We start from the raw sequence: 23,989 nt of genomic DNA on the forward strand, positions 1-23,989 counted from the left end.
TGGTGCATTATGGGAAATTTACCAACCCGGCAACTTTGCTATTTTTAGAAACAGGTGCCCGTCTGCTTCTAAACTAGTTCTTCTGTTATAATACGCAACCGCAAGAGAACCTTTCACCATCTTTTATTCGAAGACAAAACACAGTCAAATATGTACCTTGGACTTTCCCAAACTGCAACAATTTATGAAAACCTAACTAGTGTGCCAATACTTCATTTGTTTACGTAAAATTTGAAAGAAGAAACTGTAAGTCGTATTTCAGTTTGTATTATCTTTGTGACGTTTCTTTTCTGTGGGGAAACTAGGGTACGCAACTCTTGTCACAACAAACAAGATGGAGGCGTCTGCAGCCTACGAGTTCAAAGCAACTCAACCCGACGAACTTTCGTTTCCAAAGGAAGCCACATTGAAGGTATTTAAACAATATTGTACACACAACCATGGTGACAAGTAGTAACCCATGTGTATGAACTTTTAAGTTGACATATTTATTCTAGTTGACAGAATTGGTTCATGTAATTCACTTCCTCCTTCCTGGATGTGAACTGTCAGCTATTACAATACATATCGTAGTATGATACGTCAATTTGAAGTATGAATCATAGCTTCACTGGACGACATCCCATATTCGGACTCTAAAAATCATATACGGCAAATTTCAGGAGGGAGATATTGCTTAAGTTTAGTGACAATAGTGTACAGTGAGTGTTGTAGAATAGCTTGCATGCCGGCTGCCTAACCAGCTATCTGTCAAATGTCAATTATCGATGAAATCTTGATAGAACCAACAAAAGTTTTGAGAAAATGATTGTTTATTGGGTTCTGTAGAATCACAGTAATGAAAATGACTATTTACTTAGACATTTTGTGCCCAAACCCTTTAAGACTACTTGCCCAAACATGGCCGTTATTATCATTTTCAGTCGATTTTAGTGTTGTTATATGGACTAATATTTTCTGAGCTTACTACCTTCTGACTGGTGGCAGACTGCTTTAGTTCTTAATACAAGCACACCCTTTACCTTCATTAGAAACATTTGTAGACTGAACAGAGATTTATCTAGGATTTCAAACTAAATGCTCCTGGCAGACAAATTCGGGAAAAAAATAGTTATTTTGTTCAAAATTGGGATGTTATTGGTCCTGTTATCAGCGATATACAGGAAATCTCTACAAAGCCATAAAATTAGTTGTTACTTTTAATAGATCTATATATAGAATTATTAATTCGAATTTGTTTAATTCCATTGTAGGAATTTTTTAATGACTATTGCAGTAGGCTTGTGGTCAAATATTGGCATTTGAGCAGGTCTTATTAAGTCCCTGATGTATGAAATAAATGAACGAAAGTGAACACACTATACTTCATGAACATGATAAAAGGAAGTGGAGAGTGTGTGTGTCAGTTTCATTGTGTCAGCAGTAGGAAATGTATCTTATCTCGCTTATGCATACAATGAATGAAAGTGTGTGGATGAGCGGATATTGCTTTAAGTTTGGAAACTGTTCAGTACCAAGTATGGGAGAAAAGATCATAACTTATTTAGGTTCACGCTGACGCAGCATTATAAATTAGTTTTCTTCTCATCATGCTCATTATGGTCCCAAACAAATTCTGTGATTCCACAGTTATGGAAATATTTGCAGAAAAACTTCCTGCAGAATTGTAGAAAAATCATGGAATTTGCCTTTTTATCTGTACATGGTACACTAATTTTTTTCATTATTTTCAAGCTTTTAAAACATACAAAATATGAATCCTACAATAAAACAAAATTTGAAACAAGTAATTCTCACTTTTAATCGTTCTTGTGGTATTACGTCTACAGGGCTAGAAACTAACAGTTTTCGTCCACTAGTCCTTATAATGATAACATATAGCAAAACCCTTAAAAAGGGCAAATTTCTACTAGTCCTTATGATACCTTTACCATTGGGCAGTTTGGCAAGGACTTCAGGACTAGTGCCATTTTCTAACGCTGGTCTACATAAACTATGGTTACATCTAACTTTAAATGTGATTAAAATTTTAAAGAACAAAAATGAGTTTGTATATATTTTTGAGGGGGAAATGGTTATGTTGTTACTGCAGAACTTACTGCAGGATGTTGTAATTTGATCCACAGAATTTTGATTATTTTACCACAGAATTTGTCTGCGGCTATCATTAACATGATTATCTTGAAGTATTTAAATGACTATGTCATGTAAGTACTGTCAAGTGAAACAATAGGTTATGTTAAAATCAGAGTATTACTGACATGAGCTTATATCACAGGAACTGAAATTAACACAAGCCCTCTAGTCCAACTCCAAGCAGGGGCCCCATACTACAAAGTGATCTTAGGCCTCAGACATTTGTAATTCAATGTTAAAGTATGGGAGTTACGAAGTTGTCAGTGCTAAGATTGCATTATGGAACAGGCTCTGGTTTATATTTGCTGTTAACAATATCCCGATGAGAAGTAGAATTGCACTATATTTTGTTTTGTTAGGTTGGGGGAGAGGTGTTCCCATATGTTCTTACTTGAATCTGTACAGGCTATTAGGCAATGTTTTATACATATGTACTCAACCACAAAAGAAACGTAAGTTGTACATAAAATACAGATAATGATAAGAGCATAAAAGATATGAAGATAATATTAACAATTTATAACAGAGAAAGAAAAATTTGACAACAAATGGGCGTTGATTGTTTGATGACAACCATCCGTGTATTGAAAAATGCCCCCGAAAACAGGGTACCCCGCCAAATCAGAAAAAATGACAAGAATCAGTTGTGTCCATCAATAGCTTGTGGCCTCTGTTAGCTGTGCCGCCCATCACTGTTACATTGAGTCGACAAGTCTTTGGAAGAAGGCTTGAGGAATCCCGTTTCATTCCCGTACCGAAAAGGTCTTCAAGTTCCTGAAGTTTATGTGGCTGCCTTGCATCCTAAAGATGTCTCCCAATCTCGTCCCAGACATGCTCAATCGGCACCAGGTCCTGTGACAAAGACAGCGAGGGCATCACAGGAATATTATTCACTTTGAGGAAGTCCATAGAGACCCGTGCTGTATGGGGATGAGCTTTGTCCTGCTGAATGACCTGGAGGTTGAGGTTGACCCAAGAAGAGAGGTCTGATGTAATTATGAAGAACATCATCCCTACACATGACAGTACATGCTGATGGAACACGTGTAGAGGGGTCCTGTGATGATAACTGAAGCCTCCCCACACCATGATGTTTCCTCCTCCCCACCGGTCGGCCTGTAAGATACAGCAGTAACACTCATTACATCGTTTCCACATTCTGATGCAGCTATAGGCATGAGGGAGGTTGAACCTTGATTCGTCTGAGAAGACAACTTGTTACCACTGTTGACATCGTCAACGCAGATGCTGTTGGGCCCAATGCAGATGTTGTTGGCCGTGATGTTGAGTCAATAAGGGCCTGACAGAAGGACAGTGACATCTGATTCCCGCCTGGTCAAGCAGATGTGTCACCTGGATGTAACTGGAGTAGTGACCAGCAGCCTTCAAGCCTTTTGATAGTTTGGGATTAAAAAATTAATTTTTTTTCGAGTTTCCATGGCAACGACTTTGACTTAGACTGAAAAAGTCCTCGTTTCCTGAGCAGATCTTGAAAACCGTACAATATTTCTTCACCATGTTTCCTTAGCAAGAGCATAACTCGGAAACTGCTTACATATTCTACAAAAACATCTACGCAGTGTTGTCTGAAAACCATTACCATAATTACCTAATTGAGATCTATACCACTTGACAAAGGAACTTGGTCAAGATATATGGTGAATTATTGTGGAAATACACTTTACAAGTGGCACCTGAACTAGCCTACTTCATTGCAGTGCATGGTGGTAACATAAACAGTGGCACCCGAACCAGCCTACTTCCTCACAGTGGGTACCGGTAACATGTACAAGGGCACCTGAACCAGCCAACTTCCTCACAGTGGATAGTGGTAACATGAACAGGGGCACCTGAACCAGCCTACTTCCTCAAAGTGGATATTGGTTACATGAACAGGGGCACCTGAACCATCCTACTTCCTCACAGTGGGTAGTGGTAACATGAACAGTGGCACCCGAACCAGCCAACTTCCTTGCAGTGGGTAGTGGTAATATGAACAGGGGCCTCGAACCAGCCAACTTCCTCACAGTGGATAGTGGTAACATGAACAGGGGCACCTGAACCAGCCTACTTCCTCACAGTGGGTAGTGGTAACATGAACAGGGGCACCCGAACCAGCCAACTTCCTCACAGTGGATAGTGGTAACATGAATAGGGGCACCTGAACCAGCCTACTTCCTCACAGTGGATAGTGGTTACATGAACAGGGGCACCTGAACCAGCCAACTTCCTCACAGTGGATAGTGGTAACACGAACAGGGGCACCCGAACCAGCCTACTTCCTCACAGTGGATAGTGGTAACATGAACAGGGGCACCCATACCAGCCTACTTCCTCACAGTGGATAGTGGTTACATGAACAGGGGCACCTGAACCAGCCTACTTCCTCACAGTGGGTAATGGTAACATGAACAGTGGCACCTGAACCAGCCAACTTCCTCACAGTGGATAGTGGTAACATGAACAGTGGCACCTGAACCAGCCTACTTCCTCACAGTGGATAGTGGTAACATGAACAGTGGCACCTGAACCAGCCTACTTCCTCACAGTGGGTACCAGTAACATGAACAGTGGCACCCGAACCAGCCAACTTCCTCACAGTGGATAGTGGTAACATGAACAGTGGCACCTGAACCAGCCTACTTCCTCACAGTGGATAGTGGTAACATGAACAGGGGCACCCGAACCGGCCTACTTCCTCACAGTGGGTACCAGTAACATCAACAGTGGCACCTGAACCAGGATACCAGTAACATGAACAGTGGCACCTGAACCAGGATACCAGTAACATGAACAGTGGCACCCGAACCAGCCTACTTCCTCACAGTGGGTACCATTAACATGAACAGTGGCACCTGAACCAGGATACCGGTAACATGAACAGTGGCACCCGAACCAGCCTACTTCCTCACAGTGGGTACTGGTAACATGTAATAGGGCACCGGAACCAGCCTACTTCCTCACAGTGGGTACTGGTAACATGAACAGTGGCACCTGAACCAGGATACAGGTAACGTGAACAGTGGCACCCGAACCAGGATACCAGTAACATGAACAGTGGCACCTGAACCAGGATACCAGTAACATGAACAGTGGCACCCGAACCAGCCTACTTCCTCACAGTGGATAGTGGTAACATGAACAGTGGCACCTGAACCAGCCTACTTCCTCACAGTGGATAGTGGTAACATGAACAGGGGCACCTGAACCAGCCTACTTCCTCACAGTGGGTACCAGTAACATGAACAGTGGCACCCGAACCAGCCAACTTCCTCACAGTGGATAGTGGTAACATGAACAGGGGCACCTGAACCAGCCTACTTCCTCACAGTGGATAGTGGTAACATGAACAGTGGCACCTGAACCAGCCAACTTCCTCACAGTGGATAGTGGTAACATGAACAGGGGCACCCGAACCGGCCTACTTCCTCACAGTGGGTACCAGTAACATGAACAGTGGCACCTGAACCAGGATACCAGTAACATGAACAGTGGCACCTGAACCAGGATACCAGTAACATGAACAGTGGCACCCGAACCAGCCTACTTCCTCACAGTGGGTACCAGTAACATGAACAGTGGCACCCGAACCAGGATACCAGTAACATGAACAGTGGCACCTGAACCAGGATACCAGTAACATGAACAGTGGCACCCGAACCAGCCTACTTCCTCACAGTGGATAGTGGTAACATGAACAGTGGCACCTGAACCAGCCTACTTCCTCACAGTGGGTAGTGGTGACATGAACAGGGGCACCCGAACCAGCCAACTTCCTCACAGTGGATAGTGGTAACATGAACAGGGGCACCTGACTCAGCCTACTTCCTCACAGTGGGTAGTGGTAACATGAACAGTGGCACCCGAACCAGCCTACTTCCTCACAGTGGGTACCAGTAACATGAACAGTGGCACCCGAACCAGCCTACTTCCTCACAGTGGGTACCAGTAACATGAACAGTGGCACCTGAACCAGCCTACTTCCTCACAGTGGATAGTGGTAACATGAACAGTGGCACCCGAACCAGCCTACTTCCTCACAGTGGGTAGTGGTAACATGAACAGTGGCACCCGAACCAGCCTACTTCCTCACAGTAGATAGTGGTAACACGAACAGTGGCACCCAAACCAGCTTACTTCCTCACATGGGGTACTGGTAACGTGAACATTGGCACCCGAACCAGCCTTCTTCCTCACAGTGGGTAGTGGTAACATGAACAGTGGCACCCGAACCAGCCGACTTCCTCACAGTGGATAGTGGTAACATGAACAGTGGCACCCGAACCAGCCTACTTCCTCACAGTGGGTAGTGGTAACATGAACAGTGGCACCTGAACCAGGATACCGGTAACATGAACAGTGGCACCCGAACCAGCCTACTTCCCCACAGTGGGTACTGGTTACATGTAATAGGGCACCGGAACCAGCCTACTTCCTCACAGTGGGTACTGGTAACATGTAATAGGGCACCGGAACCAGCCTACTTCCTCACAGTGGGTACTGGTTACATGTAATAGGGCACCGGAACCAGCCTACTTCCTCACAGTGGGTACTGGTTACATGTAATAGGGCACCGGAACCAGCCTACTTCCTCACAGTGGGTACTGGTAACATGAACAGTGGCACCGGAACCAGGATACCGGTAACATGAACAGTGGCACCCGAACCAGGATACCAGTAACATGAACAGTGGCACCTGAACCAGGATACCGGTAACATGAACAGTGGCACCCGAACCAGCCTACTTCCTCACAGTGGATAGTGGTAACATGAACAAGGGCACCCAAACCAGCCTACTTCCTCACAGTGGGTAGCGGTAACATGAACAGTGGCACCCGAACGAGCCTACTTCCTCACAGTGGGTACTGGTAACATGAACAGTGGCACCTGGACCAGGATACCAGTAACATGAATCATGTCGCCCGAAGCAGCCAACTTCATCGCAGTGCATGCTGGAAACATGAACAGGGGCACCCGAACCAGCCTACTTCCTCACAGTGTAAGTTTGTTGATGTGCTTGATGTTTTGTGTTTCACAGAAACACACATCAATGATTACAGTGAAAGAGACCTGCCAGGATATCAAGTCTATCCAGGAGACACTACACATGGTATTGCTGTGAATGTTTCAAGAACAGTGTCCAGCTATGTGATGTAATGTCATCTCGCAGTATTGAATATATTTCCTTTCTTGTTGGCAAGTTGTGCATTGCTTGTGTGTATGCTCCTCCAAACATGCCAAAAGTGTCATGGATTCGGTTGAAACTTCAGGATCTCTCCAAGCAGCATGAATGTGAACATGTCCTAGTTACTGGGGATTTTAACTGTGATCTGAGTGAAAAGCTGTATCTTGAAGATTTCTTTAATGTGCGGAAAATGACTCAACTTATTCACTCTCCAACTCACTGTCTAGGAGCTACACTGGACTTGCTGTTTACTGATCATGTCTGTGCTGTAGCATTCCAGACTCCAGTCTACTACTCAGATCATCAGATGATTGGTGCTGTACTTCTCAGTACACTTCATGGTGACCCCTGCTCTCATTAATCTCTAAGTAAAGTAAGAACTCCCTTACTTCTCTGATTATTGTTTAAGTAATAACACAACTCATTACTAATACAGTTACATATTCTATCATAAACTGCAGAGGGCATAACAACACCAGTAATAACTTTATTAGTGCTGCAATTACGCCATTTACAAGAAGGTCCAGTGAACATAGTTCACAGGAGCTAATGCATTGCACACAACCGGACATGTAATATTGGCAGGGGATATGATTATTTGATGCTTGTTATATTTGCCTTAGGGCTCCAGATATATGTTTGAGACATGGAATATTTTCCCACATGTTGTCATTCACATTGGTGATATCAGTATATTTGCGCTCTCTTGGGTCCATAGAGTAAGAAGCATTCATTACACATCAAGAAAAGCCACTGAAAACGACATTCAGCTGTCTATAATAAATTAATAATTACTAATACACCTGGGTTCTCGAATCATTTGTCAAGGTTGTTTTAAAAGCAGTCATCTGTATGTAAAAACCTACATATACAGATAACCCGTAAGTGAACAAAATACTGAAGTCGCGGAGACATTTTCAGAAAAGCAATTTGATTTATGTTTAAAATAGGTACCTTTACATGGTTAGAACTAAACTCAAAAGCTTAAATAGCCTGACTAAAGATAGAATGCCATGGTAATGTTAAAACAAAGGGTAAATTTGTAAATTTGTACAAGCCCACAGGAATTTGTACTATAGCCACAGGCTACCAGGTTAGTGTTAAGTTCTTACTCTGTTTTTGTCAGTTAGTGTGGAAATAAATAAATAAATATATGAGTATTTGTAGGCAGATTAAACACGCTTATCAAGAAAGAAAAGCAGATGTTAAAACAAACAACAAAATATAATCCTGCTAGACCTTGGAGGGTACTTTGGATATATTAACAGTGACTCTCATTCTAACACTTCGTTATCAGTCAGAATATGTGGTTTGCATATTTTAATGAAATGTTCAAGTCGGACAGCTAAATATCAATGACAATCAGATCAATAGTGATGACACTTTTAGATGAAATTGTTTCTGTTATCCAGAAATCACCTATTTAAAAGCAATGCTGGTGCAGATGAAATTTTAATGGAAATGTTAAAATATACATCAGGCTGTTTTATGCGGTTTCTTTTTCACCTTCTACAACTCTGGTACAAAAGAAGCGAATAAGAAATTTCCAGACAATTACAGGGGCATATCAACATTAAGTGTGATGAGGAACAGACTTTCTGCTTTGGCAGAATTGAAGGACAAAATACCTCATTCGCACGCAGGTTTTATCCACGATAGATAAAATTTTCACTCTATTATCTATTATGAGAATGTGTTTGTTGTCGTAAGTACTCAAATATCTTTCAGGTTCAAACGATGTTTTATATTGTTATACATCACATATCAGGTGCGATTGTTGAATGTTAACATCCAATTTTCACGAAATTCATTTACAAGCAACGTTTTAGATACCTTAATAAAAGCTATGTTGTCCCCAACCGACTGATTTGACTATAAATCCCAAACCATGGAAAATAAAATGTTATAAACAGATGCTTCCCAAGTATTATGACCACTGTTGTTGAAATACATCAATATGTTATATATATACCATTTGGGGGATAAGCCCTTAGTGCATTCTGGTTAGTTTTAACCAATACTTAATAACACTGACTTGGCAATGACGTAAAGCAGGTAGAGGTAATTTTCACCTTTTAAAAAACCTTTACTTGACCAAAGATGAACTCATTCTAATAACTTACCCCCATACTTCTTCTGAACCATATAAGACTAAGAGAGTATTTGCAATACCTGTGTATCAAATATTTTAAAATATACATTTGGATCAACCATTCCAGTCTTATTAAATCATGACATAAACATATGATAAACGTATCGTGTACCGAACGTGCAGCTTGAGGTTTCAAATGATAAATGTAGCGCGACCAAGGCTCGCTAAATCCAATGTTTATTCCTAATACAAGATATTTACCACCCCCAAACACACTTGTGTGATAACCTCTATGTATCTGAAAAATCCCAAGTATATTTAGCTGGATGTGTAAACTCACTCTATACAAGAATGACATCATCAGCAAATTACAGTAACAAAATTTCATAAATATCAGGAATAATAATGTGCCATGTTTACTATGTTTAAGTATAATGTTTGATAGTTCCCCTATAAATAGGGAAAATAACAAAGGGCAAAGTATGCAATTTTGGCGTACACCATTTGGACATTCAAATAAATCTGTACATGAGGAAGTGTGTTTAACACATAATGTAACAGAAGAGAAAATGGCTTCCATTGCTGATAACATTTTTCCACCCGGGCCATTACATTGGAAATAATACCATAGTTTATCTCTTTTTACACAATTGAGGTTTTCTTCAACATGTTTAGGTCCGTTAGGCGTAAATGAATCATATATTGTTTTCCACTTTTTAATCAGTGTTAAAATTTAATGATTTAGGGGGTCCCTGGATTCAAATACAAAAGGAGAAGACCTCAAGGGGACCCTAGGATCCCATTCATTATGAACACTGCTGATCAACCTTATACATGTGTTTCAGATTCTCAACACTGAGGATCCCCAGTGGTACAAGGCTGAGTATGAGGGGCATCAGGGCTACATTCCTTCGAACTATGTACACTTTGACGAGCCACAGTGAGTCCAACCATTTCCACAAAACTCTGAAGTAGTAAATGTGTATGGTTCATATCCTTTGAACTGTGTTGACTTTATTGACTGTTATTTCAGGTGGTACAAGGGCAAGATTCCACGTTCAACAGCAGAAGAGATGCTGTTATCAGGCGGTTCGCAACCTGATGGAGCTTTTGTTGTCCGCAAAAGTGAATCGGATGACAATGGACACTCACTTTCTGTCAAGTAAGTTTCAATTACAATAAGTTGCAATATATCACGGTGGTTATATTGTTATCAAGGTTCGAGTTAAGTAGTGTGTTTCCTACCATGGAGATCCCAGGTTAGAATTGATCTTCAGCCAACCATGCTTGTCATAAGAGGCGACTAATGGAATCTGGTGGTCAGGCTCTCTGACTTGGTTGATGCATGTCATTGTATCCCAATTCCGTAGATCGATACTCATGATGACAATGACTGTTTGTCTGCTTTAGACTTGATTATTTACAGACCGCTGTCATTTAGCTGGAATATTGCTGAGTTGTGGCGTTAAACAACAAACAAACAAAGTAGGCTATTTCAGATGTGATAGGAGGCATGGGGATGTCAATTCAATCTGCAGGGTTGTGTCACTTTATAGCTGTAGCAGGGATCCAGGTGCTGTGGTATTCATTCTGAGATTCAACCCTGTAATAGTCCTTGTCTGTCATAATTATACCTCAGGCGGTGGGGTTGCCTAGTAGTTAAAGCATTGGCTTGTCAAGCAGTACATCCAAGTTTTATTCCCCACCACTCTTACTCTAAAATTTTTTTGTTTAATTGTCCCCCGCCGCGCGAAAGCGCGATGCGGGGGATATAGTATTCACGACCGTCCGTACGTCCCACCTGTTTGTTGCCGCGATATCTCAAGAACTAAACACTGGATTGTCTTCATATTTGGAACTATGGTGAATATACAAATTCCGCAGACACCAGTCAGTTTTGGTGACCTTGACCCCATTTTCAAGGTCACAGCAGGCAAATCTGCTTTTGGAGTTGGAAAACGGTGTTGCCGCGATATCTCAAGAACTAAACACATTTGATTGTCTTCATATTTGGAACTATGGTGTATATACAGACTCCGCAGACACCAGTCGGTTTTGGTGACCTTGATCCCATTTTCAAGGTCACAGCAGGCAAATCTGCTTTTGGAGTTGGAAAACGGTGTTGCCGCGATATCTCAAGAACTAAACACTGGATTGTCTTCATATTTGGAACTATGGTGTATATACAGACACCACAGACACCAGTCGGTTTTGGTGACCTTGACCCCATTTTCAAGGTCACAGCAGGCAAATCTGCTTTTGGAGTTGGAAAACGGTGTTGCCGCGATATCTCAAGAACTAATCGCTGGATTGTCTTCATATTTGGTACTATGGTGTATATACAGGCGGGGAACATTTCGTCACTTTGTGACAAATACTTGTTATTTTCAGATATGGAAATGGCGTTCAACATTTTAAGATACTACAGGACCAGTCATCAGGAAAATACCATCTGTGGAACATGAAGTTTAATTCCATTAATAAACTTGTTGCACACCATCGAGATAAGTCTGTTTCCAGACTTGATACCCAACCAAAGATCCTGCTATGTGACATGTCGTCAGGAGGAGGGGGAATAGTGGTGAGTACAAATAATGCAATGGATGTATTCTACCGCTTCCTGACAATCCTGCTGTTTTACGAGAGTAGGTCTTCAAAAACCCATGCTTGCCGTAAAAGGCGCTTATGCTTGTCGTAAGAGTCGACTATCGGGATGCTCATGATGTCAATCACTGGATTGTCTGGTCCAGGCTCGATTATTTACAGACTGCCGTCATATAGCTGGAATATTGCTGAGTACGGCATTAAACAACAAACAAATTAAAAAAAAGCAAAGAGTGTTACAAATACTGCATGCTGGTCTGTTTCGTGGTATTCTACTGCTTGACAATCCTGCCGTATAACATTGAGAGTGCTACAAACACTATGAATAGTATGATATTCTGAAATAATGTTCAAAGCAGTGTCAAGACATTGTTATGTTATTATGCAGTGTTAAAGGTTATAGGGAATCCTGTTGTAGTATTTGAATCTGGGTAACTCTGAACCATGAAGATGTCTGTCTGATTTCAGTGGGGACAAGTACAGTAAACTACAGTTATAACCAGCGGTAGAAATTGGCATTAGTCTTATAGTCCTTTCCAAATTGCCAAATACTTAAGGTATCATAAGGACGAGTAGAAATTTGCCATTTTTAAGGGTTTTGCTATATGTTATCATTATAAGGACAAGTGGACTAAAAATGTTAGTGTCTATCACTGGTTATAACTATGATTTTAGTTCTTTATAACCGTAGTTCATTATAAGCATACATATATGTACAGCATATTTTCAGCAAATGCCCAGGACCAAAAAACTGTACGTTATATCCATCAGTTCATTATAAGCGTGTTCGTTATACTGTTATAAAGATAGTTTGCTGTACGTCATTAAGTTGATCAAGTTAAAAAAACATAATCAGAAAAGTTATTATTTACAGAGTTGTGGCCCTTTAGACATGATGCACAGGACCCCCAATGCTGACAAGTATTTTTGGCAATCACTATGGCTACAAGGGTGACATTATGCATACATCATTAAGGGATAGATATATTTAGGACTTTTATTTACAAATGTAAGCATGCAAAGATGGCAGGGCAACTGTTATCTGACCATGTGGAATATATAAATACATATACAGTAAACTACATTTATAACGAACACACTTATAATGAACTGGCAGGTATAACAAACTCTTTTTGGCTGTATATATATGCCTATAACGAACTACAGTTATAATACTATTAAAAGTATATTAAAAGTCAGTGTCCCTTTGAGTTCGTTATAACCGTATTTTACAGTACTTGAAATTGTTTAGAAGAAAGAAATTGTTTAGAATGTTACCACAGTTTACAGGACTTCTCTAAGAAACCTCTTCTCTTTGAGAAACAGCATAGACTTCCCACAACAGTAAAAGATGATTTTGAAAGGCCGTAAACATATCTATTACATTTCCAGTGCAAGTGTCGTGCTGCATACAACTTCGCACCGAGCGATGCTGAGGAACTCAGCTTCCAGAAAGGGGATGTTCTGAATATTTTGGAGAAGGTGGACGACAACTGGTGGCGTGGTGAGCTCAATGGCAATGAGGGACTCGTGCCAGCCAACTACCTGAAAGAGATGTGATTTAAACTCTGTTAAAGACTTCCGATTATGGGCAACAACTCTTGGTATCTATAGTGCCATGGATACTAAACACTCAATACATATTTGTATTTGTGAAAGATAGTCACCAGCAAATCCAAACCCACCACTATATAGATTAAGATTTCTCATTTTAGTATCTGGTTTTTTTTCACAATTTAGACGTTTCCATTTATTTGTTTATGCGTTTATTTCTAAGCAAAAAACCTAAGCATAGCCTCTTTTTGTATTCATAATATTTATTTTCCAATTGTAGAATGTATATCTATACTCGCTGTTTCTCAGGCATTGGCTATTTAGCTCACCTTACTAGGGTTCATCTGAGCTTGAGTCAAGGCAAAGGAAGCAGTATCTCCATATTTTGAGCCAAGAAATTATATGTTGCAAATATCCAAAAGCTCAGGTGAGCTACAAGTATCATGGGTCAATAGTTATAAAAATATTGCAGACAGTTTACCACGATAGTTTGAAATTGAATCTTTTTATCCAAGATCAGGAATAAATTAATTTCATGCATAAATGTTCCCATTGAACACAAAGAGCATGAGAGCCAAGTATTGGTTTGCAGTATTTAGAGAAAAGGTCAGATTTTCTGATGTTAGAAGGTGTAACAGTGAAGATGAATTTACCTGTAATCCTTCGTTCTGTGTAGTATAATCATTCCCATTTAAGTGTGCTGTATGTTGCACTGGTGCTTTGAATTATGATAATAAGTATATTATCTGAACATGTGATATATGAAAACACTTATAGACATTAATACTTATTAAATTGCCAAAAGAAGTGGTTTTGAATGTTAACAGATTTACCAGGACTTTTATGAGGCCTTCTTTAACATAGCTGTACTGTACAGAAGGATTGTTTGTATCACATCACTGTCTGGTCAGTGGATATGTACTTGCTCAACTGACCTAAGGGTCCATTTCATACCATGGGATGAGAAATTGCTGGCATCAAGATCTGAAGTTTTTGTATTTTTGACTCCTGTTCAAGACAAACAAACCTCTTGGAAAAAAATTAAAAAAGAGATATCTTCTTTACATGAATTAATAACATAGATGAGCTCAGCTTTTTATTTGTAAACTGTACTGGTTGCATGGCAACGTGTACAACATCTGAAGCCATTTGACATGTGGAAAAGAAGCTTTAGAAATTGGATGTTCAAAATGTAAAACTAGCTTCAGTTTATGGCAACTTTTGACTTGTTTTATCAACTGGTTTGAGATATTTTGCGTAATCAACATGTCAAGATTAACATTTTCACAAGAACAGTGGAGAGAAAATGCCTGATGTGTTGCTTGTTCATGTTGACTTTTTTATTTTTATTATAGAGAGACTATGAGCAGTTGAAAATTGTAATACAGACATACAAGGATAACATATTCTTCCACAATGTCAATTACATACACAAATTATGTTTACTACTTGTGCCATATTCAGTTTATTAACACCTTGGGGGCATAAACATTTTGAATGCTGACAGCATATTGTATATTTGTATCTATTTGCTATGCTATACTTCTGAGTTCATCAACATATGGCAAACAGATACAGTTTTCAGTAGAAAGCTTCCAGCTAAAAGCACAAACAAAAGCATGATCATGCATGCACATTTTATATCAGACTCACAGTTGAATGTTTCTTTTAATATTTACATGATATAGAAATAAACAGACATTTCTGATAATATCAGTGCTCTAACTCTGCATAATAGAATTATTTATTGTAGGATATTTACGAAAATACTTTGTTAAAAACTTTTTCTTCAATCTCAGTTGGGATCTCAGACATGGAAAATATGACATAAAAATAACAAAAACTACAGACATGAAGGAAACCTGTTTGAACTTATCAGAGGACACCTGTTGAACAGGTTGTTAACACACCAAATACTGTAATATGTTGATGGATCCTTGTTGGAGGTCTTCATCCTTCTGCTTAGTGCGTTGTTTATATTAATCTTATTTGTGCTATTTTCTTTCATTTTCCTGAGAACAAGTGTTCTTTTTTATTCTTTTATCTCACCACTTACCAGTAGTTTTTTTTGCATTAGACAAGCTGTTCACCAGCTCCACATTTACTAGAACAAGAATGATTTGAGAATTAACTTCAATTTTTGTTGTATTCATAGAAGTATAAATGTAAATAACAGTGTCCATGCTGTGTAAATCTGCTTAGATTTACCAAAGTGTGCACACTGGTTTTTATGTTTATGTTTTTATATATTACAGCTGTACAGTGTTTTGTGTGTTAATGTTTCAGACCTGTCAACCCCTCATCATGACAATGTGGGAGATTTGACTTCAAAATGGGGGAGATTTGACTCCAAAGGGGGAGATTTTTAAGATAGTGAAGATAAGATAATTTCCAACTTTTATTTTTAATAATGTTACAAAGAAAACCAAATATTTTGAAACAATAAATAATCAATAAGTTTCTTATACGTACAGCTTGCTTAATTTCCGTTTGCATTTTCCTCCTCCAAAAATAAACCCAGCACAATCTACCCATATAACTTTCGTTCAAAGATCATCTCAGATAAACGCTAACAGATATTGAAATTTCACAATCGGTAGCTTGACCAGTTGACGACGTGTTCAATCCGACCAGTTGTCAGGCTTCGTTACGATGCAGGTTTTCTGAGTATTTGGCGCGATGTTGGTTACAAAATTCGCCAAAGAAATATCAAATGCATTTATCCTGACGCAACATCATCGCCCTTAATTTCAATAAGATATACTGGGTTTTTTTCTGTCTGCGGCAGTCTGTTGACAGTCCCATTACTTAGCTCCTTAAATTTCCTAGAAATGTTCATGTTATTCCATTCCAAGAAATGTATGCCATATTTGGAAGTACTATTACGTTTTACTACAATTTATGAATGAAATAAGTCTCGTTGTCGTTGTTGACCTTTCTGACCTTGATGTGTATTAATCTCATTGGTTGACTAGTACTGTTGTATGCAAATTAGATTGCAGATCTGGGACGCAAGCAAACTATTAGCCAATCAAATCGTGTAAAATAATCACGACACATTCTCGCGAAATTTGATAAAGTTCTGTTTTGATATTTTCTGTGCACACAAGTCACGATGTCAGTCAAAAGGAAATTTATAAGTTTCACTTTAAACTTTGACTTTGAAATCCTATCTGTGAGGAAGCCTGATCGTGTAACTCATTGTTATTTCGACTACCGAATCAACCAATCACGCATAGTGTTGTTTCTGAAGACGGCGCTTGCAGGACATATTTTGTTTTTATTTCCAAGAGTTCAATGACGTAACTTTGAGGTATGTTGATGTTTTAACAAAGTTTCTGACAAATCTGATAACCAATAAAGTTATGTATAACTGGACTGGCCATATGTATCTACGTTCTTAAATTATGGAAGAATAAACACGCTAAGAACATGAAGACAACAGTTCATTTCATGAAGTGATGAATACTTGGCTGATTTTTCATTACAAGTTCAACCCTTTAGGCACCTGTTAGGACTATCCGAGTTTTCTTAACAGTTTACATTGTTCAATCGTTCACCATATGAATTTAATTACCAGTTGATTACTGGACAAAGGCCCATCTGGGTCCCCCTGCGGGTGGCTGTGATAAGGGTCGCTAATCCGGGAGCCTACCGGACAGATCAGGACGCAAACTTCCCGTTCATTGTTTTCACTCACGGGACAATGGAGGCGATTTTTTTAAATAATGAAAAAATTCTGTTTTGCGGGAGAAATTGTCCATCTTGCGGGAGACTGGGAGATTTCATCAAATTGCGGGAGTCTCCCGCAAAATGCGGGAGGGTTGACAGGTCTGATGTTTAAGTAGGAAGATTGTGAAGTTATTATTTTTTTTGGCAAAACTAATTTCAATATTTGTTTGTGTTTATCGAGTTACAAATGTAAAGAAAACTGTATGGACACTGTCTAAGTCCATGTAAATCTGTCTAAATCCGCTTATTTAATCATTGACACACAAAAATACTGTCAACACCAAATCAATGACATTGTTCAGCATAATAATGCAGCACAAGCCCCTCCCATTCTATTTTCAGCCATTCAGGAAACAGTAGTACGTTAGTGGGTATGGCATAATATTTTGCAAAAAGCATTTCTTGGTTAGCCAATCAAATGACACTTATATGTATCTATATTTTTATCACCAGATTTAGAAAAGAACCAACCCTTTAGGTATATGAGAAGTATTGAAACACAGCCAGTACATAACTGTTAATTGATGATGATATTTCATCCAGGTAACTGTGATTCCACAGGAGTGTGTTGTCATAATCAAAACTGTCTTACGTTAAGTCTGCACGTTCTGTGAATGCTTGATAAACCTGTTGGTGCAAATAAAGGACAAGAGGGAGGCGGTGACATACCTCCGAAATACCATCACATTTAAGCCTCACACAAATAACTTATCATTTGCATTGTAACTACACAAAATGATATGTTCCCGCCAATGTTTGCCATTATGATGATATGATATCAACTTCAATGTACAGTGAAACCCCTTTAATCCAGTTACTTGTGAATTGTGTGATTAATGTCCAGATGTTTCTTTTGTCTGTTTGTCTGTTCTTTAACGCCGCACACAGCAGAATTCCAGCTGGAGCAGACAATCCAGTGATTGACATCATGAACATTGATCACCCACGCTACTGGAAAACGATGACATGCACGTTTGTTGCCCCTTACAAGCATGGGTTGGTGAACACACAATTCTGACCCAGATCTTCTTGGGGGAATTTTAATGTGTTGTTCCTGACATAACTTGTCCTGCAGGCAGGGTTACCAGACTTACAAGGTTTCACTGTATGAGCCCTTGAGCTGTTGATAAAATAATTAGTCTATCATTCTCTCCGATTATGTTTCTAGGTTTGTCAGCACCATACCTGTGCTCATGGGTTTCACCAAAGTGGTAAACGTCTGAGACCTGCATTACTTCGGGCTTTCCTCCCACATTAAGCTGACATGCCGTGATGTAAATGGAATACTATTCAAAGCTGTATTAAAACCAACTAACTCACTCACTCATATCAGCTTAATGCTACTTAGAAATTAGTCAGTAACTTTAGTATCATTATATAAAATAACTGTATAAAACACTGTCGACATATCAGCTGTGATAGAGATTGATGCTGATGCTGAAGTCAGGGCAGCTCTTTTTTTCAGCAACAAATATTTTTAATGTTCGTGCAAGCCATCTGGCACAAGTGTTTCAAGGTTAAAAAATCAGGGTTTTGTTTGAAATTTTATTAAAAACAGTGACCATATCATGCCATTCCAGTGTAATGTGTTCGAATTGTGATATTACGATAAAACATTCAGATTAATCACTGTTTAATTTTGATAATGTAGCTCAAAGTTCAAGTTATCAGGAATTAAGTTTGACATGTCATTGCCATTTTGCGATTATTATCAAAGGTTCTACCGCCTGCCATTCAAATTTAAAGCTGAGTTCAAGGCAGATTTAATGGTTGATGGGTAACTCAGCTAAATGTTCAGTTTTCCAGCCAAAGACACGGTTTGATTCCTCTCATGGATCATTGTGTGCAACACATTCCAATGCTAGAAATACCACAGTATTGCTATCAGCAGAGAAAGACATTTTCACTCACTCACTCACTCACTCACTCACTCACTCACTCACTCTTTCACACATTCACACACTCAAGACAGATTAGGTAAGTTTCTATCCCAGATTAGGTAAGTTTCTATCCCAGATTTTAAGACATGATATGGGACTGGTGGTGTCGGGGAAGAATACATCTTGAAATTGAAGTGCCAAACTGATTGTTTGAAATAAAGCATGTTAAGTGCTATGCCTGTGTCAGTATGGTTGTGTGTGTACACCCAAGTTGTCTCCCTTGTTGCTGGTCAGTCCATAATGGTGTTTTAGCGTGTACATTATTTATGCCATGCTTCCATGTGTGTATGTAGTTTGTCGGCATAAGTGTTACTTTGGACACTGCTATGTCTATTATCTTTGTGACAGTCTTATCTGTATATTTCTTAATGTCTCTTGTGTGTCAGATGATGTGTTTAAAAGATTTCAGTTGTTTAATTTTTGGAACAAAATTTTATTTTTTTCTAAAATAAATATTTTTTGTTATATCTTATCATTTACTTAGGACATTTGCTTGAAAGAGGTCATACACTAAATAAAACTGATCTATATGATACAGACATTGTAACAGCCCATGGGTGGTCCAGTCGTGTAAGATGCTGCGGTTTGCTGTGCAGCGTTGCATCCCTTAGTTATACCAGAATCCTAAATAACCTCCTTGGCAAAGCAATCTTAGTGCTACATCTGTTGTAAGTCTGTGTTAAGGTATGTGAGTCCCACAAAGCACAATGTTCGCTTTGTGGAACGAGCCCCTGCACTGCGTGCAATTCTAAGCAATGATGTCTTCATTGGACACTGCTATGTCTGATATGTCTTTATATATGCTGGAGACAAGCTACATTGGGCTCATTTCCAGAAACAGCTGACAGTTAATAAGGACCTGGGCAATTTGTCTATCTTGATGGATGTCTCATTCTGTTATATAATACCCAACTAAGGATACTGTGCAAGCTCACAAAAATCTGGAGACACCAGCATTTATACTTTTGTTTATAGTTTCTTGAAATGAAGCTTAACATGCATTTGTGTCATGCCCAAATCGCATCTTATTCATACGCCAACATCTCCAAACAACTAGTCTGATTTTTTCCCCATCTGGACACTCAGAATATCCCTGTCAAATGTTGAGTAGCATACATTACAACAGAGGTACTGCTGCCTATATTTGTCATATTGATTTACTGACAGGCTCATGAAAGACGGTACCTCAGAATTTGTTTCTTTATTGATAGTAACTGTAACATATCATTAATTTGTTGTTTTAAACAGGTTTACTAAGGTTACAATGACTTTGACAATCAACAAGAAGAAACATGTTTGTGATTTATTAGATTTTAATGATTTTAAATTTATGTAGAAATCAACCATATTTTTTATTGATCTCCACGTGTCAAAATACTCAACATAACTTTATAAGCATTCAAATTGACAAGACAAGACTTGTCTTCTTGCATTCAAATTATTGAAAATTGACAATGTCTTCATGTTTTAATATATTTTTTGAAGGGCTCTTTCTGTAAGATTGTCACATAACATGGCGTGCATAATGTAATGATGATGTCACTTTGTGACAGAAATTGTGTAAAATTTTGATGTCTGAAATCAGGATTCCGGTGGCCACCACAGGGTAGGTGTTGTTGGGTTATGGTCTTGACCCATCACATTTTCTGTAGAATTTGACTGATTTGTAAAATGCGTAGAGTACTGATTTTGTATGATTATTAAAAGGTCAACAAATGTATTTTTCGGTCAGAAGAGTTTCTTTTTCTATTTTTTTATAAGTCATATATTTTTCATGTTTATTTAATAGGAAATTAACCTCAATCAATCAGACACTTTTTATTTATTTTATTTGCATTGGTATGATTGAAAAGAAATTGAAGTGGTCTAGCCTTAAATGGGTTATATACACGACATCCAATGGATTACACTGACTTTGATATTACTGAGCATGTCTATTATCACTGAGTCTTTATAGAATATCTTGTAATGTAAGCACGAGATTGTACATGTTACTTTGGACCACTCTCCTGACATGCCATTTTATAAACCCAGTGATACACTGGGGAAAGCAGTGTTAAAACATGTAGTTTGAATGGTGAAAAAGATATAATTTGTTTTGTTTGATCTGTTTTTTAGAAGATGTTTGATAATCTGATTACACTTGCTGCCAGACTCCGTTATTGATTTAATGACCGAATACTTTCACAAATTAATCTTTTATCTTGTCTCCTGGATATATCACTTCAAAACCTGTATGCCGAGGAGTACTTTACCATGTCTGTTAATCTGTCTGGAGATTCTTTTGACTTTACCGGTATGTCATTATCACTACTTTTTGCATTCCACCACGTTATACTATTATGCCAAAACTTTTTAAAATATTGTCATGATATTTCTGAGACATTCCTTTCCTAACTCCATATCTTTCAAATATGTACACATATCAGCTGCATAGTCAATCATGCACATGTGTGTGACGTGACCATATGTTGATGTGATGTCACCATGCAGATGTTTGACATGTGACATACATATGGTGACACTGACATGCATATCTGACACCTAACCATGCATACATATGTGACCATGCATATTTGTTACATGTTGTCATTCATATATGTGACTTGTAAGATGCATATTTGTTACATGTAGTCATTCATATATGTAACATGTGACATGCATATTTGTGACATGTTAAGTGTATTTCTGACATGACCTGCATATCTGACCATGCATATTTGTTACATGTCATTATTCACATATGTGACATGTAACATACATATTTATGATGTGACATATGACATGAATCTTTGTGTGACATACTTACATGTGACATGTCCATGCATATATGTGTGACATACATAATAGAGAAATGTGACAATGAATTCATATTTGACATGAGATCATGCATACACGTGAAGTATGACACAATTCAGATACTGTACATATATATGTGTGACCAGGCACTTGACTTAAGACACATGAACGTAATCAGTGTTAAATCAATGCAACACAGTCTTGTATTTTACAGATTTATCAGATATATAGCATTGCTCTTGTAACTGACATATGGCACTACCATTATTCACAGCACTGGTGAATGCATGCTCTCCCACAACTATTTTGTCTCAGGGACGAACCATTTAATATCCGGGGTTGATGGGGTGTTAGGGTGGGGTGGGGAGGATTTGTGTCATGGACAGAATAGTGGTGAGGGTCACTGCTTCATGACCAACATTCTTTTTCTTTGGAACAAGGAGCTGAATACATGTGTTTCAACAAACATTTTATTTAGGTAATCCAGCATGTACAAAATGATTCTTTTCCTGGTATTTCTTGGAAAAAAAATTTCATTAAAAAGAATACCATTAACACCACCACCTACCCACAACCCCCCAATTGAAACTTCAAGTGGTTTGTCCCTTGTATATTTTTATACACTTGTATTTTTAATTTTGTCTCTGTTGTGTTTTTGACAAACATTACAGTAGTGTTTGTACCAGGACTGTTCAGGTGCTTGTTTGTTTGCATTTTCAATGCACTGGTTGTAGACCAGTGTGCTTATACAATTGTGTTTCTACACATGTCTGTCGTGCACCATCCATCATGCCACCACCTCAAGTTAGCATTGAAGAATTTAGGCACAAATAATTGAGAACAATCTCTCATGAAAGGAAGCACTTCGCTATGAGTGGGTTTTTTGGATAGTTTTATGAAATTCATAAGCCATTGATATTTCTCTTAAAAGATTAGAAATATTGGTGAAAAGTAACAATATCAGGTCATATGAAAATGACCTGACAAGTTTTCAGACAGTAACATTAACAAGTATTGACAATATTTAGATTTCCAACTATATCTCAATTTGTGGTCAGGCCATACATATGAATGGGCAGGTACAATACAAAACCAGTTGAGCACCAACCTGCAATGTTTTATTTTTGATTGTGTTCTAAATTATAATATGCCTGTGACATCAGTCGGTTAATGAAGACAGAGAACTACAGAGAGGGTGACTCCATTTATGAATCTCGAGCAGCGACCTCCATATTTGGTTCATATACGTCAAAAAGAAATAGTTTTTCTGTCAGTAAGGTATGCCTCTTATTCAATAGAAGAGAAAACTGTTTGATACAGCTTAAGAGGTCAACAATCATGAGGCTGTTATGTACCATATGTGGAAAAGTCATTTGTATCGTTTGTTTGACATGTGTATTGTATTGATAGCTGTACATCAGTCTTGTAAGATTGGGCCATTCTGCTATGTAATGTATGTTTCGTGATTCAACAAGGAGTAGAATGAATTCCATAGTATTGCTACATAGACAAGTATGATGACATTCCATTTCTGTTTGAAAAAATGAAATGATTGTTATGTGTCACAGTTTCTTTCAGAAAGTAAACGTCAATTATATAAAGGCGAGTTGTGTTCTTGGTTGTGATGATCTGCAATCAAATGTGGTTCTTGTGGGTGTTCCCAACTGGAGCGTGGCTATTATAAGTACATGTAGTACAGCAGTCAACATGTGATCCCTGTGTCTAGCCTGGGTCCCCCACAAGTATTCCTGAGAGACTCAGATCCTGGGACTCACAAATCGATAGATAGGTAAGTTACAGTACACAGCAACATCAGCTCTTGGTTTCAAAGTAGCAATGAGTAAGTGGATGAATGTTGTGTTACATCAGCAATGTCCACAAACTGTCTCCACATTCTCCCTTACCAGTTTTCCATGGTTCTCCTTTTGTGCATGACAGAGACAGAAT

General features: G+C 38.7%; 1 protein-coding gene across 1 annotated transcript; it reads left to right on the forward strand.

The window, feature by feature from the left end:
* Positions 1–125: 125 nt before the first annotated feature.
* On the forward strand, positions 126–23,643 carry LOC124134296 (growth factor receptor-bound protein 2-like). The gene is made up of 5 exons (XM_046499034.2): positions 126–412; positions 10,259–10,353; positions 10,447–10,575; positions 11,805–11,994; positions 13,410–23,643. Exons 1-5 carry the CDS (start codon positions 335–337, stop codon positions 13,575–13,577), a joined length of 660 nt encoding a protein of 219 aa, XP_046354990.1. The 5' UTR covers positions 126–334; the 3' UTR covers positions 13,578–23,643.
* Positions 23,644–23,989: the final 346 nt, after the last annotated feature.

The sequence above is a fragment of the Haliotis rufescens genome, unplaced genomic scaffold (genome assembly GCF_023055435.1).
Source record: "Haliotis rufescens isolate VD_foot unplaced genomic scaffold, xgHalRufe1.0.p SCAF_11, whole genome shotgun sequence".
NCBI lineage: Eukaryota > Metazoa > Mollusca > Gastropoda > Lepetellida > Haliotidae > Haliotis > Haliotis rufescens.

What these genes read in the sequence shown, in the direction of transcription:
- LOC124134296 (XM_046499034.2), top strand. Translation starts at nt 335, where the DNA reads ATGGAGGCGTCTGCAGCCTACGAGTTCAAAGCAACTCAACCCGACGAA. An exon ending in CAAAGGAAGCCACATTGAAG is followed by an intron (nt 413 to 10,258) that starts GTATTTAAACAA and finishes CATGTGTTTCAG; the next exon opens with ATTCTCAACACTGAGGATCC. An exon ending in CAGGAGGAGGGGGAATAGTG is followed by an intron (nt 11,995 to 13,409) that starts GTGAGTACAAAT and finishes TTACATTTCCAG; the next exon opens with TGCAAGTGTCGTGCTGCATA.